The sequence below is a fragment of the Trematomus bernacchii genome, unplaced genomic scaffold (assembly GCF_902827165.1).
Source record: "Trematomus bernacchii unplaced genomic scaffold, fTreBer1.1, whole genome shotgun sequence".
Classification (NCBI taxonomy): Eukaryota; Metazoa; Chordata; class Actinopteri; order Perciformes; family Nototheniidae; genus Trematomus; species Trematomus bernacchii.
The window spans coordinates 3,103,589-3,120,698 of NW_022987797.1; the positions used below are offsets into that span (position 1 = coordinate 3,103,589).

The following is a 17,110-nucleotide window of genomic DNA, read 5'->3' on the forward strand; positions in this document are numbered from 1 at the left end:
TTTTAATGAATTGACTCACTTGATTATGATAAGAACAAAATGGAAGAGGTATTGGAAATGCATGTAGGCTAAGGTGTTTTTTGAGCTGATACACTACACTGTACATAAAGTCCACCTGCCTAACTTCTCCAGAAAGTGCACTCAAGTGTAGCCACAAAGATATCAATGTGTTTGTCTATCATACATATACTCATATTGCTGTATGAACAAAGGAGTAACACAAATGCATTTTTTAGTAAGTAAACCAGCAGAACATGACAGTTTAAAAAGAAAAAATATTCCAGATCACAGTTCACATGCTGCAGCATAAAGTAAACAATGGTTTCCTCGTGACTATTCCAAAGGCTTAGATGTTCTTTAAATAACAGACTTGTATACAATAGTATACCTTATCCCCTGGAGTAATGAATTATACTGATTTCTATAGGTTAATTACCAGAGGTGGGAAAAGTACTCAGATCTTGTACTTGAGTAAAATAACTACCCAAGTGTAGGAATACTACAAGTAAAAGTCCTGCATTCAAAATGTTACTCAAGTAAAAGTAGAAAAGTATTACCATTTCAGAATAATATATATGATATGTTTTATAATGATTGATCATTAAAGTGTTATCAAAGCTGGTAAAGGTGCAGCTAGTTTTAATGACTTTGTATACTGCAGGGTATCTGCTTGTGAATTTACTCCAGGTGTAATTTAGGGTGCATTCACACCTTACCCCTAGATTCCACCGGGTCCGTCTGCGGCGCGTAATAGTCCGCTTCTCTGGTGCGCACCAGACCACAGTTTGTTACATTGTTTCATTTTTCAGAAGGTTCGGTTTGCGTTCACACATGGTTCACACAGGCAAAATTCAAACGGACTATAAACTTTAAACACAAGTCATGTGCTCGGAAATGCTGTTCAACAATTGGTCAGACATTAAGGGGGTAAAAACGCAAATCCCGGCAATTTCTACCGGAGCCTCCACCATGGAGCATCGGCAGGTTATTTTCATGCTGTTGTTAATCTGGAGAGCATATCAACAGCAACGGCGCATATGATTATATAATCAGACAACGTGCGATACAAAACATTATAACACATATAATGAGAGACGTTCTGCAGTAAGGAGGGGGTTTCACCGACGGCAGGTGGCTCTGACTTTTATGTATAGTTTTTAGTTTGATAGTTGTTTTTACTTTACACAACACTGTTCAACACTACATTCTGCTTCACTCTTTCGCTAACGATTTTGAAGACACCCGCGTTCTTGTGACACGTAAATACTACGCCACCTATGTGTTGGTGTGGACTGCGTTCACACCAGCGATGAACCGCTCCAGAGTTCACTAGCAAGCGGCCCGACTCCGAGACCACCTATTTTAGCGGACCAGAGTCGTCTCGGACTGTGTTCACAACGACCCAAACGAACCGCACCAAGCGGCTAAAAGCACCAGGGTTCGATTATACCGGACTATAAAAGGCTGGTGTGAATGAGCCCTAAAGTCTGATTTAAGAGTTCTTTGTATTTCACATCATTAATCCAGATCTGTAAAGTAACTAAAGGTATTAAATACATGCAGAACAACAGACTGCTGCAGCTCCTCTGTACAGGAAGTCCTTCCTGACTGTCCAACACTAACCTCTGACAGCAGAGAACACACAGCTCCATAGTTTCCTATATGTTGCTTTGATAACTGGATTTTTACATTCAAAAATTATAATGTGTCCCTCTGTACATAGTGTTTTCACACGGTACATTGATATTTAATTTAATTTCCAATTTTTTGCACACCATGTTAATAAATATGATACTGCTATATTTTGTTAGCTGTAATTGACCCCGCATAGTGTATATTTGACAGACAGTCTTTTGATTTATATCTTCCACAGTCATTATGTATATATTTTACTTTAAAGTTAAAGTTCTGTTTTTATTTTCTATTTTTAGATGTTTATATTTTATGCTTATGTCTGTTCATTTAGTACTCATTTTCATCTTCACATTGTATGCAATGCCTTGTTTACATGCTGCTTAAACAAAAACATTCCCCAAATTGGGATCAATAAAATATATCTTATCTTTTTATCTTTATCTTAGGGGAGTAACAGTACCTGATTTACCTATGAAGTGTAGTGGAGTAGAAGACATGTAAACACTCAAGTAAAGTACAAGTATCTCAGAATTGTACTTGAGTAAATGTACTTAGTTAATCCCACCTCTGTAAATTACTGATTGACATGTTTTTACACAATTTTAAAAGAGAGATGAAGTGACTTTCGGATGGCAGGCAGCTCACTCCTGCAGTTAGTGTGAACAGTCACTAGGTGGCAGTGCTGGCTAAATCATTCTCTTCCACAGGAAGTAGGTGAGGATGCTGAGGGCCAGCAGAGTCCAGCAGCTCTTCACCTGGCCCTCCAAGCCCTGCTTCTCTCCAAAGCGTGATACAAAACCACTCTGTCAGAAGCAAAAGAGTAGATGAAAGTTTCAAGTGAGAGTTCATATTTCACTACAATATTTACAGTGATATTAGGATTTCTTGTTCAAAGGATACACCATTAGGATCCCATTAAAAACAGTGTTTAGGGAGGATCTGCTTCATGGATAAGAGAGCATTCACATAGCGTGGAGCGTTGGGCATGAACTTATTTGGATCAGTGGTTCTGTGAACATGCAAATAGTGGCGCATTACAAACCTCACAGCCGTCCTCGTCCTCCGTGGAACACTATGGAAGTGTGTCTTCTTTCACATAAGGGTGCGCCTGTGGAAATGAGGATGTTGGGGTGTGCTAAATACGTTGCACCTTTATCATACAGTTACTGTAAAGACACCCTTTACATGAAAACATCTCGGTTTGACGGCCCATCAGAATTTCCACTTTCTTCTGAAGCCTTCAACAAACCCAGGAAGCCATTTTATTTATATAAGTGAAGACTACCGTAGGGCCCAGACTCACTTCAGAAAACCCCAAAAGCACCCCAAAGGGGCCCTGCACATCAAAATCATTAAAGCACAATGTAAAGTGAGATTACAGGAGCCTCATGATTTGCATTTTCTATATCTCGAAGGGAACCTACATCTCTAAGACTATCGAGATTTGTCATCTCTGGAAAAATTACCAAAGTTACTTTACTTGATTTGGCATGTAGATAAATGTAAATTAGAAGACTCTCTGATTTAAAAAGAGAACTATAATAGAGATGTATGCTTTTACCAGGTTCTGAAGAAATATTCTACCCAGTTCCGTTGCATAGGAAGATTCAATGTTTTGGAGCTTGGTCGACACTATGCACTAAAAGGATATTGATTCAAACCATTAAAATACGTCTCTCACATGTTCCTGATATTAATAGAGGTGCATTGTTTAAAGTGGGGTGGTATGAGGTACTTATAGTCAGAGTATCACCCACAGTATGCCTGTCAAGCCACCACTGCATGGAGCTAAGTGCTGGGAACAGGTGCAGCAGGGAAATGTAGTCGAGCCACCAAAAGGAGCTGGTAGGGATCAAGGCAGTGGTAGCCAAGCAATATAGAAAAGTACCAGAAATGTAGTGTACACTGAAATTGCAGTATAGGCTACATTACATTTTCCCCGGGCGCTGTACAATAGCTGCCCACTGCTCCTAGTACTGGACTCCTTGTACTAGGATGGGTTAAAAGCAGAGGCCAAATTTCACTGTGTGTGCTGTGTGCTCTGCATGTGTGACCATTAAAGAGGGTTTCATCCCTCCCTATTCTATTCTATTCTTCTATTCTATTACATAGCCTCTTTGCTATTATGGATAAGTACTTCGCCCAACTCTACATGAAGTTAAAAGAATACGCTTGTGTTGTATTCAAATGAATGGGGCATGCTCTTATTTATTTATTGATAACAATTCAAATTTGGACTCAAACTCCAACTAGTTTGCAATAACATTTCTGTCAATGAACTGATTGAAAACAAACTAACCCATTGTTGATTTTGGAATTTTCAGGGGATCCAATTAGGTCATTTTATATGAAGGAAATGATAGGCCCCTATATCAGAACATAGCATGTTTTCTCGTAGTTCATATATTTATGAATTCTCATATTTGAATTGAATATTTTACAAATGAAAATTACTAGGTTTCATGTACAAGTATAGAAACAACATGTATTGATTTTGTAGACCCAACTAACCAAAATGTTCAGGGTTAAAGGACAAAGAAATGGCAACAAATCACAATTTCTCCCAACTTTATTTCTCACATTTAACTTATTACACAGACAACCAAATGAGTGTGACATACATACATAGAAAAACATTAGTAAAATAAATTAACAGAAATAAAAAAATTGGAGAGCATGATTAAATACTCAACAAAATGTTTGACAAAAACCTAGTTACAAAAGTGACCAGGAAACTAATGTTGTTGTCTTTATTCAGATCAAGGGTCATTGTTTTTTGCCAGAACTTAATGTCAACTGACTTGCACTTGCTAACAAATGCAAACAAACACGAGGTTGCTCTCAGATTCTGTAAAGGAAAAAACATCTGAGAAAACTATTTTAAATCCTCAGAATCAAAATCAGAATACTTATTTATCCGAGGGGGATATTGGTTTCTTTGTGACAGTTGCTCCATTTTGAAAGATATGTCTTGAAAACAACAATTATTTAAAAATAAGATTCAGACAATCATTGATTGCATATAGCTCTAAGCAACACAATTCCTCTGGTTCAAACTGCTTTTCAGCAAATAAAAGTTACAGCTTGTTGCAGTTTTGTACGTTATATTAGTGCTCGCTGCAGTGCTGAAAGCTACATGCTCATTTGTTCTGTTTCCCAGTGGAGGACAATATCCCTTCACTTTTCTCTCAGAAGCAGATCATCTGCAGCAGGGAGTCATTCAGAATGGACAATTGTGAGTTCCTGAACGCTCCCTATATCCCGCTTAGCTGACAAAGTGCGTATCACTCAGCGTAGTTTATAGTGAAGCCATATACAGTATTGTTACAATGAGAAAAGTCAGAGTAAAAGAGCTGAAACACAGGCAACATCTTGACCAAATGTAGATGGGCAACACCTGTAACAGGGATGGAGAGTGACAACTGCAGAAACAAATGTTACATTTATTTTAATTGATAGCATCTATATTAACTTAATATAGATGCTATCAATTGTCTCTCTCCATTTCAGTTAATTCAACAGTATTCTGCCCATTTGATGAGTGTTGTAGGTTTGTGCTGTTTGGAAACTAGACTTTATTATGCCCTGAACTTTTCAAGTCCCATACAAGTCACACATTTGATGATTTATAGAGATAATTTTGATTGAAATGTTGGTCAATCAAATTGTAGTGACAAGGGCATGATCACAACTTTAGACATGATTGTATTTATTTAGAAAAATATTAGTCCAAAGTACATTTTGTCAGTATGACAAAGTAATTGATATGTACATCATTATCACTCTTCAGATTGAGTTTGCCTTTCATGCCCTGCAAGATTGGACTAAGTTGCAAGGCATACTTAACCTGGTCTCCTTACCCTCTCTTGACATAAGATAAGATAAGATGGAACTTTATTTATCCACGTGGGGAAATTCAGGCGTGATTTATTCTTTAAAAATGTTTGAAGGAACAATAAGGTTGCTTATAATATATAAGCATATTTGGTGTTTGTTTGCTCTTTTTTTTGCCGTCTTGCCCAGAAGAGATTTTTATTTTTGTATGGCCTTGAGACCTTTCTGGTTAAATAAAATAAAGGCATGTCTGCAGTGACTGTTATAGGGATGGGACGATATAGCATTTTTATGGGGATCGCGATAAAAACACGATTGGGGCAATTTTGATTATGGGGATGATTGTAAATATCCTCACGAGTGACCATGACCATGTTTTAAAAAAAATACAGGAATTATCATGTTAAGAAACTAAATCACACAATGTTGCTTATAGAACAATTTATCCTTTATTAATGTAAAGGTAATTTATGATTTATGATTAGTTCAGATCAATTTATTGTGTTTCACTAAAAAGGATGTGTGTCCTGTCTATGATGCAATATGCAAAATGTAAGGTGTGTGATTTCCGTGTGTTTTATTGTACATTTTAAGAGATTAAGCATGTTTTGATGCAATAAATGTGGGACAATATTGTGAATCACAATTATTTTAGACAGTATGATCCTAAAATGAAATCTATATATATGGTCCCATGCCTAGATAGTGACTCAAACATGACTGTATTGATTCAGACATGATTGTGCTGACTCATGTGAGTTAAACATGGTTTTAGAGACTCAAACTTCAACATTTAACATTAAAACATAAAAAACTCGGGGCTCGACTCGGGATTATATTTTGATTAATCGACTTCAACACTGTTACTAGTTTTGTCATGCTGTCTGCCTCTTAATGTTGCCCATGTGTCATCGCCTCGAGGAAAAGCCCGTAGCGTACAGCAGCCATTGCACCACTATTGAAAAAAGCATATCAGGCTAACAGGTAGTAAGTATAGCAATCACATGACTGATTGTAGAGAAACATCCTCAGCGGCTACAACCATTCCTATGAGCAAAATAGAGATATCTCAGTCACTGTATGTAATACATTTAACATGATGCAGCATTTCAATGATGATAGTCGCCATTTCCAAGAGGAATCGATAAAGTGCCAAAACCTTACTTCACGCTACAGGTTGTACTTCCTGTTTGGAAAAGTTAAGAGGAGTCGCTGTTGTCTCCGGATTCAGACACCAGGGGTAAACTACTGAACATCTCTGAAGTTTTAATAACTACTAGCAGGGCCGGTTCTAGCCAATTTGATGCCCGAGGCGAGATTTTAGCTGGTTTATTGTCCTATAGTATACATTGAAAATGATTCTAATAAATGAAGTATAAAGTATCAGAAATGTGTAAAATATTGGTCAGTGTTTCCCCTATATACAAATAGCGGCAGCGCAGCCAATTTATTTTCTTTTTTATTAAAATAATAATAAGTAATAATTTGTTATGTGGATTTGTAGTATTTGCTACTGTATGTTCAATAAAGGTGTATTTTGCTAAATCTTGAGACATTGCCACTGTATGTACTGGGCCTCCAGAGCCTTTCTTGTGCTGGCAGACACATAGAAACATATTGGCGGGGCGCACTTTGCACGCGCACACACTAAAAAGTTCCACGCGCTCCACGCTCACATTTTGCTGCCTTAGCACCGCTGCTATGACTCCATCCTAGGGGACACACTGTTGGTACAATATTTGAGTAAATATTACTTGAGTAAAAGTAAAGAGGTGTTGGTAGAAAAATGTACTTGAAGTATCAAAAGTAAAAGTACCTGCAAAAAACTATTCTGTGAAAGTGTTATTTGATTATTATTATGAAAGAGGCCTTAATGTGTTAATAGCCTTTTATCATTGGACTGTAGATTGTGTCAATAATTAATAATTTGAAATACTTGAAATACTTTTGAGTAGTTTCATCAGTAATATTGCACTGTTGTTTGTAAGCTCATCAAACATTTTGTATGTAAAATAATAACAGTACATGTACAGTATTAAGTAGTATAACCTTAAGATAAATATATTGGAGTGAAATAAAATCTGAGTTTGTACGTAGGTCAAATATTTGAAACGCGCTTAGGTACATTCCATCACTGGTTATCAAAGTCAACAACGTGTTCTTCAGAATTAAACCTACATCAGGTGGGAAATCTTAGTAATTATTTTAGTTTCCCTAAATATGTTTTAGCCAATGATGACGCTGCAGCTGTGGACGCTTCAGACTTTGAAGCCTCGTTTACATTCAAATGTTACGGTGGATAAGGTGCTCTCTGCTATGATTGTGTCGCTGGTATCAGGATTATTTTTCGTGCAATGCAAAAAGCTGAAAGCATAAGGCACAATCAACAGATTGTGACATTATCTAACATCAGGTAAGGGTATGCAGCTTTAGGAAATGCTTACCTTTCCCAGAACTTTTAAAGAGATCAGCAAGTTAAATGTCTTTTTATGCATTTCAATTTGAAGCATGAAATAAACCCTGGTGTCTAATAGCCATGGATATGTCAGTGACTCCTGCTCACCTCCTACGAGCCTCTTTAACTCTCACTGGACAACACATCTTCTACTCACTCCTTATATCGTTTATCTCCTATCCTCACTACTTTTTCTTTTCTGTCTCTTCCTCCTCTCCTCTCCACCATTCTTCCTCCTCATTACTCCTCTGTTTTCTTCTTCTTCTTCTTCTTCTTCTTTCCTGTAGGCTCCATTTATCACCTGTCTATCAAAGACCTTCATAACCTGTCCCCTCCTCCTCTTCGTCCATCAGAGATGTGTGTCCTGCTCCTCCTCTCCTTCCTCCTCAGTCACTGCCTGATTGACAAAGACCTGCAAAATGCAGATTAAAATTAGTTTCCATAAAATTGTGATTGTTTTTGTCCCAGCAGCATGTAAACAGGCATGACACATGAAATAGAAATATAAAGAAATGAACAATTATAAAATAATTACAAGGTACATAAACATTATATATACAGTAGGTACGGTAGAACAGATATAAATCAAACAGATATAGATACTCTATAATAGACTAATCTATGACTAAGTGTCATGCGTAAATAGTGTAAATCCTGGTTATGGCTAGTTAAGGAGTTGAGTAAAATTAAAAAATGTAACATCTAAAAACATCCAAATCAGGAGTCTTGAAATATATATTTTTTTCATAGCATACTATTTAATTGAATCCAAGAAAAAAACATGAAATATTCAGAGTTGTTCCCATGGAAAGACTCAGTTTCAAAATAAAAGGAAATAGGTAAGAGCAGCTTTAAAAATGTATGGCAGCCACTGATCAATTCCAGCACAATGTACATTTCCCCTCTGTGGGACGAATAAAGGTCTTCTGATTCTGAAATCTCCAGAGGCTTTTCTACAAATCACTCAGTTAACGATTTGCATGTAAACAACAGTGTTATTACTAACAGTAGTAGTAACCTGTTTTACTATGTTATTAAGCTCAGGCAGTAACAAAGTCATGATGTTAAAGTTAATTTAAAAAATAAAAACATGTTAACTATCAACAACATGCTTTTTCCAACCCCCCAAACAAAAGACAGCAGGCAGTTTACAACTAAGCATTTCAACCTTGACTTATTCATTTATTTCCTCGTCCACATGTTCATTTAAAGCAGGGGTGGGGAACCTTTTTCCTCTCAAGGGCCATTTCAATTTTTACAACATCCTCCGAGGGCCGTACAAATTATTGAACTCAACCTATGCTTAAAAAAACTAAAATCACAGCCCATTCATTTCGCCTTTCTTTCATGCTGTGCAAAGAAAAAGCTAACTTTTAACCCAGATATCTTACCATGACTCGCGCATGCATGCACGTGCACGGTTGTGGCATGACCACCAAAACAGAAAGATATGGACACAAGATGTGTGCAAATGTATTTAGTTTCCTATCGATGTGAACATTATTTAAGTGGGAAGATTTTTTTTAACATGTTGAAGTTAAAAGCATCAATCTGGTGCACTTTGAGAGCAACATTAAGAGATCTATGGATACATCTCTCAACACCCATATGAAACAGAACTGTAAGCAGATTTCTTTTTTTTTATGATCATATAAAGATGTGCCTTTACCTCACTGCTTGTAGAAACAGCTTCTTATATTCGTTGGCATAGCTAGCTAACCAGATGCTAATAACAACAAAGTTATTGACTGTATGATCAGTATGTCAGATGAACAGATCAACTAAAGACACAGCCACGCACAAACTGCGGCATGTGTACGGCTCCTTATGGGTACTGCCATTTTTGGAGCGGCGTTCCGGTGCTCTCCGGCTGAACTGCACCCCCGTCAGACGAGACATATACCACGTGATGACACGTTAGGCTCGTGTTGTGTTCAAGGACCCTGACCTTGGCCAGGAAAAACAGGCACTCGCTTTTTTAATTCTTTTGCAGTCTAGATTTCTTAATTTTTTTTTGCGTGTGTTTATAAATGACCTCGAGGGCTGTATCAAATGGTCTTGCGGGCCGTATACGGCCCGGGGGCCGGAGGTTCCCCACCCCTGATTTAAAGAGTCGTCCAATCACCTGCCAGCGACTGCTCTCCTCCCCGCCTCCTCTTCCTCCTCCAGTTCCTCCTCCAGTTCCTCCTCCCCCTGTTCCTCCTCCCCCTCGTCCTCCTGCGAGCCCATTGGTGCTCGGCTTCTTCTCCTGCATCTCAGACTGGTTGTCATTGGTTACGTCCAGCATTGGGTTGTCGTGGCAACCGTTCTCCACGAAGTGAAGTTCCTCATTGCGAAACTGTGAGATCAAAGAAATATCTTTATATTGCATTTTGTCATCATTATATATTTACAGAGATAATATATATATTTAGCCTTACCAGAATTAGTTAGCTTGTAGCTTGCTTGTGAATGTTAGTTCAACATTTTTACAAAGTTTGACTAACGTTAGTTCAACATTTTTACAAAGTTTGACTAACGTTAGTTCAACATTTTTACAAAGTTTGACTAACGTTAATGCTTTTTGTTGCCAGATCTCATGAGAATATGTTGCTGTGCAAGGCAAATCAGACAAAATGCGATTATTGTGTCAACGTGTTAGGATGATATGTTCCTTGTAAAAAATGTGTTAAATACTTATTTTGGTGACAGTGGGGGAAATAGTCAATTATAATCTTGACCTATTTTTGTTTCATTTCTTGTATTTGGGAGCCATGAGCAAATTAATGAGGGGGACATTATGTTTCAGAATAATAATTACAATACTGGATTATAATTATTAATTCATTTATGTGTTTATCACTTTAATGTTGCAGCTGGTAAAGGTAGAAGCAGTTTTTAGGTACAATATATACTGCTGCCTAGGTTAACTTGTTGTAACATATTGTAATGTATTAGTTAAATTATATGTTGCATTGAGTTATGAAATTAAAAGATAAATAAATGGAGATACTCAATACCAAAAAACAATTGCCTCAAAGTACTTTAGTAAATGTGCTATTCACATTTCCCGCCTGAATGTTAACTCACCGTGGTCTTGGTTGCAGGCAGTCTTCTCTGCCAGCAGATGTAAATGAATCCAGATGTGATGATGACCATGCAGATGGAGCCGATGATCACCAGAACCACGAACAGCTTCCCGTAGTCGCTGCGTGTCTGACTGGGGCGAGACGGGCAGCTGCTGGCCGAGCTGTAGTTCTGGATGCCCAGCTGATCACACACACACACACACACACACACACACACACACACACACACACACACACACACACACACACACACACACACACACACACACACACACACACACACACACGATGTTTACATAAATAAGACACTTTTTTCATAAATTGTTATCTGTGCAAAATGCTGAAAACTTCTGCACATTTCTCAATATGTTTTCGATTTGAATTACCTTTTTTTAAACAGTATTCAGCTCTTATCAATTTTAACACTTACATTGGATACATTTTATTTTTGGAAGGGTGTAGCATGGGCCAAGCTACAATCCATACATTTTTTAAGTTGGAAAATATTTGTTTTACTAATGCAAACAGCGTTGGCAGAGGTTCACATTCTTTGAGTTCCATCCTTGAGGAAAATATTTCTATTTTATATTTATGATTCATGTCTCATGTTTTTTTCTTTCCCTTACAATGTTTTTTTATGCACAAACACAAAAAGTCCATACCTACTTATTGTGATTAAGCTTGAAATTCAACATGCTTAAACAGGTTGAAATCACAATGTGTTCTATATGAGCAGAAATCTTGTAATTGCTTACTTTCATTTATTGTGACAATTGTTTGGGCTTTGCAATACACAGACAGTAGTACATATCAAAAGACGTTACTGGCCTGTGTACCTTATTCAAATGTTTCCTGATTTCTCCCAGCATGCCCAGCACATCCTTGGTGGCTATCACTCCTGGAGGACGCAATACGTGGAACAATGTTAACATATTTTAAAATATATACTGTATATTGTAAGCATGTGAATGTGTTAAGAAGCACTCACAGCACCGTTAAAATCAGAGCACCTTTTACTTAATTATGTACTTTAAAATAAAAAACTGAAAATGTGAATGTGAATAGCAATCGAAGTACCTCTTGCTTTCTGCACAAAAATGTGCATGAATATGTGTGTGTGTGTGTGTGTGTGTGTGCTTACCGCGGTCAGACGCCACGTTCATCAGCAGCTGGTGTTGCTGGTGTGTAGGTTTGCTGAGAGAGATTAACCATGATCCCTCTGGGCTGTTCATTCTCCGAGCGAACACGCGCTCCATGACCTTCAACAACCGTACACCCTGGTCCACGCGAAACTCCTCCTGTAACACACACACACACACACACACACACACACACACACACACACACACACACACACACACACACACACACACACACACACACACACACACACACACACACACACACACACACACACCACACACACACACACACACACACACACACACACACACACACACACACACACACACACACCTTTATACCACAAGCAACAGCTTGATTTGAAGTAGACATTTACAAATTACAGTTCAGTTTTCTGCCTTTAATTCAATCAAATAATCATTCATATATTATGTTGTTGTAAAGAAATATGTAAACATAACAAAGTTATAACATCTATTTCTCTAGCTTTCTCTTTCTACGCACAAATATCACTATGAACACATAGAATATATTCACAGACAAAGTACCAATATAAAGACAACTTCTTTAAAAAAATAGGTGCAGGAAAACAGGAGCACATCAGTGGTGCCATAGCAACTATAAGGTCAGTACGGTGGTGGTGAGGGTTTGTGTTATTGCCATGACGACAGACATTATGATTAAGGTACCTTCCTCTCTCACTTGAAAACTCCAGTTCACTGTCTGTCTGACAGCGTGGGAGAAAAATGGAGTTAAACTTTTCACGACATTTCAACTCTATTTTTGAAATGCTAAATGTTATAAATTATTTCTCATCTCATTACCCATCATTGTAACATTTCCCTCTTCGAGGATGCATCAAATAGAAATATGTAAGTGAAGTAAGAGTACCTCAAACTTGTACTTGAGTATAAATGCTTTTTACTGTACATTCCACCACGTTGAATATTAAATAAAATCCCATCAATATCACAAATGAATCTTGTATTGTTGAAACCTTTTATCTAAATATTTCCCCCGTGTACTTACACAGTTTAGGTTTTGCGTCATGTTGAGGACGACGTACCCACGTCCGACCAGCTCGCTCCACTCCAAACACACCACCTTTAAACAACAGTAATATCAATATGAATGAATTCATTAATAAAGGTTAGAACAGAGACAGATTTAGATTTGAACAAACCTGCCGTGCTTCCTCCATCTCATACACATCGTGGACCTCTGTGACCCCGCCCCCCCTGACATCTGACCTCTGGGTCGGCAGGACAGTGGTCTTCTCCAGTAAATCCCAGTCTGTGGTGAGCGGGACCATGTGTCTGTTGCTTGTTCCCTCCTCTTCCTCCTTCATTTTTCTCCATTCCTCCTCCTTCATCTCGTCGCTTCTGTCTGGCAGTATGCCCCCTTAATCGGGATAACCAGAATAATCCATTTATAATGCATTTATTCAACCCACCCTTTAATTAAAACATTAAAACAGGTAAACAGGCCCGATAATGCTTTTTGGGGTTTCCCTATCCTGAAGTGTGTTCTATAGGTTTGTGTGCATGTAAATGGTCTGCAAAGGCTCAAATCTCTGTGTTCCCTCCAGAGGGAGTTTCTCTCCCACACACTTCCCCCCTGCCTGAAACGCCTCCATTGGACTCCTTTGTTTACTGTAACATAGTGACATCACTATGTAACACTCTTCTATTGGCTAGCGCTCCAACACATTGTACGTGAAAGGCTAAGGGGCGGGACATCTCTTAGAGGTTGACCAATCACAACAGATCTGGCCAGCTAACCAATCAGAGCAGACTTGGCTCTGGTGTCAGACAGAGGGTGAAAAGAGGTGCTGCAGCACAGGCAGTATGAGAAAAATAAAGAGCTTTTTGAACATTAAAGCATGGAAACATGTCACAGGCACAAATACAGAAAAATAATTTGCAAATGACCATAATAAGTCTTCTTTAAGATTAGCCATTGAAATTCTCAGTACTTTCTTTGAAAGTGGGCGCTTGATTTCAAAAGAAAGAGACACAAACAGGCTGTTGCTCACCTTGTGACTGGTGTTCCTTCTCTTCCTCCACGCTGGGCTGCAGAGGCTCTCTGCTGGGAGCCATGCCAACCTCTGCTGCTGTTAGATTCTGGGTAAAAAGGCCTTTGTGTGCAAGCTCCGTTTCTTCCTCTTCCTCCCTCTCTGTCTCTTCATCCTCTGTCTCCTCTACAGAGACTAACCAGGGGAAAGACAACAAGCAGCAGAGACTTCATCTTCATCTTCTTTAATCTCATGTAGGTGGAGTTAAAATGCAGAACAATGATAGGCATGCCACAAAGTATTATTTTCATTAGAAATGAGTTGGCAGATAAAAGAAAATGTAAGACCCTTTTTCACAACTTGATAACATTTATACATTATACAGACCAATACAAAACACGGGAAAGCTGTGAAGCCTTAGTAAACATTTTTTGTTTAATCATAGACAAGAATCCAGTCTACAACAAGAGAAAATACTGTATGTGAAGACAAAAAACAATGGTCTTTGTTTTCTGTTGGGAAGCAGTTTGTCAGTGTCTTAATATCGTCTTACGTTTGATTTCAGCTCACGGTAGAGTAGGGAAAAGCAGCAGCTGAATTAATGATTCTTTTCATTATCATTTAATCTGCAAATTATGCTCTCGATTACCATTGGGGCTATAATTCCAAAGATATCTAGTTTAATATGATACAAATTTGAGAAAATCTAAAATGGTCAATGTTTCAGAGGCTTAAAAACAGCATTTTTCTGACTTTTCTTTTTAAATTAATTATCCAAACATTTGTTGTTTATTTCTCTGTCGATCTACTGAATAATTAGACGACTAATCATCACAGCTTAACAGCAGACCAACGATCTAACGTCAGTAGTGTGAAACCCATACACTGCACAGACCCGACATTTTTCAAACAGAAATAGTTTTTTTTATTCAACTTATTATTTATTTAAGAACATGTTGATGCTTTTACTTTTGTTCAGAGTATGTATGCACTAGTATTACTACTGGTACTCACTGTAGGAAAGTTATTACAATTCATTGTGGTGCCAACATGAATCAAAATTCATGACATCCACCAATTAGTAGATGAGATATTAGATTTAAATCCAAATATCTTCACCTCATCGTGACACCAGAGTAACATTTAAAGGACCCCCACTTTCATTAGAATGAATGCTAAGGGTTATATGAATGTATGTACAAGATTTCATGGCAATCCATACCATATATTTAGATATTTCAAACAATATCAAACTAAGTCCATCAATATTGGCTTTGTTTTGTATACCTCTTGTGTAGCTTCCCAGCAGCCCAAAGTCTGTGCCTGTGTCCGTCTCAGGGGTGGATGTTCCTGCAGCGTCTCCACCAGCAGCAGCAGTAGTAGTAGTAGAAGTAGTAGTAGTCGTAATGATGGAGGAGAGAAGGACTCCGTAGCCACTTGAATGACCGCCTTCCTCCCCCTCTGCCTCCCACAGCTCTCTCTCTAACGGATCCACCTGTAGGGGAGACGTCAGGTAAAGGGAGACACAAGAGGAGGTGACAGTCAAATATGTCATTTCCACTGGAAGGCTGTTTCTGGGGTTTAAACTTCCTGAAGCCACATGAGGTGAGGTGACGGAGTCTGATACACATTTTCAAAAAGCACGCACAGAGATGTTGTTTGGTTCCACTTGAAAAAATATGACTTATCAAACGATGAACTCCAGATCTCTTTCCAGAAAAAAAATATATATCCAAAATCCCAAAAATATCATTATCCTGATCAGGCAATCCTCAGAAATATGTTGACAATAATGCACTAAAAGGTGCGCCAAAAGTACTTAGAACAAGGTGCCAAATAATGTGATCTACTGTATTATAGAATAATATGTCTAATAATGTGGTCGGAAAACTGTGGACCTTCCACCATGTAACCAGAAAACAAAAAGTGTCTCGTCCATTTAAAGGTTACCTATTATGCAAAATCCACATAAATAAGTGTCCCCAGTATGTTAAGATTCGGAAGTTTCAGGAAAAAAGTTTCTCTCTCTCTGTTTGCTCTGATCTGGTCTGAAAATGAGCTGATCACATTTTGGCCACTTTGTGATGTCACATTGTTTTTTTGGGTTGTGCAACCATTAGCCAATAACCAACCCTGAATCTCCTCCTAGAGCAACATTTTTTTTTTTAAACCAATCACGTCACAGAGGGGCGTGGCCAGCAGCAGCTCATTAGCATTTAAAGCTACAGACACAGAATCAGCTCTTTTGAAACAGGGCTGAAACAGAGGGCATGACAATGGCATGCTACAATGATCTGTTTGGTATTCCAACCAAACACTTCAGATTCAACTTGGATCCAGTTTTTATTTGTAAAAAATATCTCTGTCTATTGATTTATATATATAAAAAGTAGTAAGTAGTAAGTATACTACATGTACTTTATATTTAAGTAATTCAGGTAGCATTTTTCCGGTTTTTATGTAGAATATCTGATTACTTTTTCCACGCCAGTATAATAGCTTAAGTAGTAGCATTAATAATACTGGTAGGAATATAGCCCCGTATAATGATAGAAGCACTAGTGATAATCACAGTAGTGTACAAACATACTACTGGCAGGAATAGTAGTAAAATTAGAAAGTTTATAATGGCTATTAACATGAAAAGACCCAATGACTTGCGTAAACTGTCATTAATTTATAGAGGGTTAAAGAGAAACTTAACAAGTCTTCTCTGTGTCTCTTATCCCCATTTGCTCACATGAAACAAAGAGGGGCCACTAATCCCATAAAGGGTTTAAACACTAATTTAATTATTCACTGCAAGATTAGCAGGTGAGCCCTGTGGATTACTGGACCTGATTTACTGCGATCTAATTAAAGACAAAATGGAGCTGATAATTACTTTTTATTCTGACTCTATCTGCTATAATAGATAATAATGTAGTTAAAATAATAATAATAATAATGTAATGATATAAC

The 17,110-nt window shown here is 37.9% G+C and overlaps 1 protein-coding gene across 1 annotated transcript in view; it reads right to left on the reverse strand.

Annotated features, from left to right (window-relative positions):
- Positions 1-4,192: 4,192 nt before the first annotated feature.
- podxl2 (podocalyxin-like 2) overlaps positions 4,193-17,110 on the reverse strand; it is a 46,161-nt gene continuing 33,243 nt past the window's right edge. The window contains exons 5-13 of the mRNA XM_034149890.1: positions 15,437-15,644; positions 14,171-14,344; positions 13,319-13,536; positions 13,165-13,239; positions 12,134-12,290; positions 11,829-11,890; positions 10,994-11,173; positions 10,050-10,262; positions 4,193-8,336 (exon numbers count right to left, since the gene is read on the reverse strand). Of these exons, the coding sequence (XP_034005781.1) occupies positions 8,274-8,336; positions 10,050-10,262; positions 10,994-11,173; positions 11,829-11,890; positions 12,134-12,290; positions 13,165-13,239; positions 13,319-13,536; positions 14,171-14,344; positions 15,437-15,644 (1,350 nt within the window). The 3' untranslated portion in view covers positions 4,193-8,273. The remainder of the gene's footprint in view (positions 8,337-10,049; positions 10,263-10,993; positions 11,174-11,828; positions 11,891-12,133; positions 12,291-13,164; positions 13,240-13,318; positions 13,537-14,170; positions 14,345-15,436; positions 15,645-17,110) is intronic.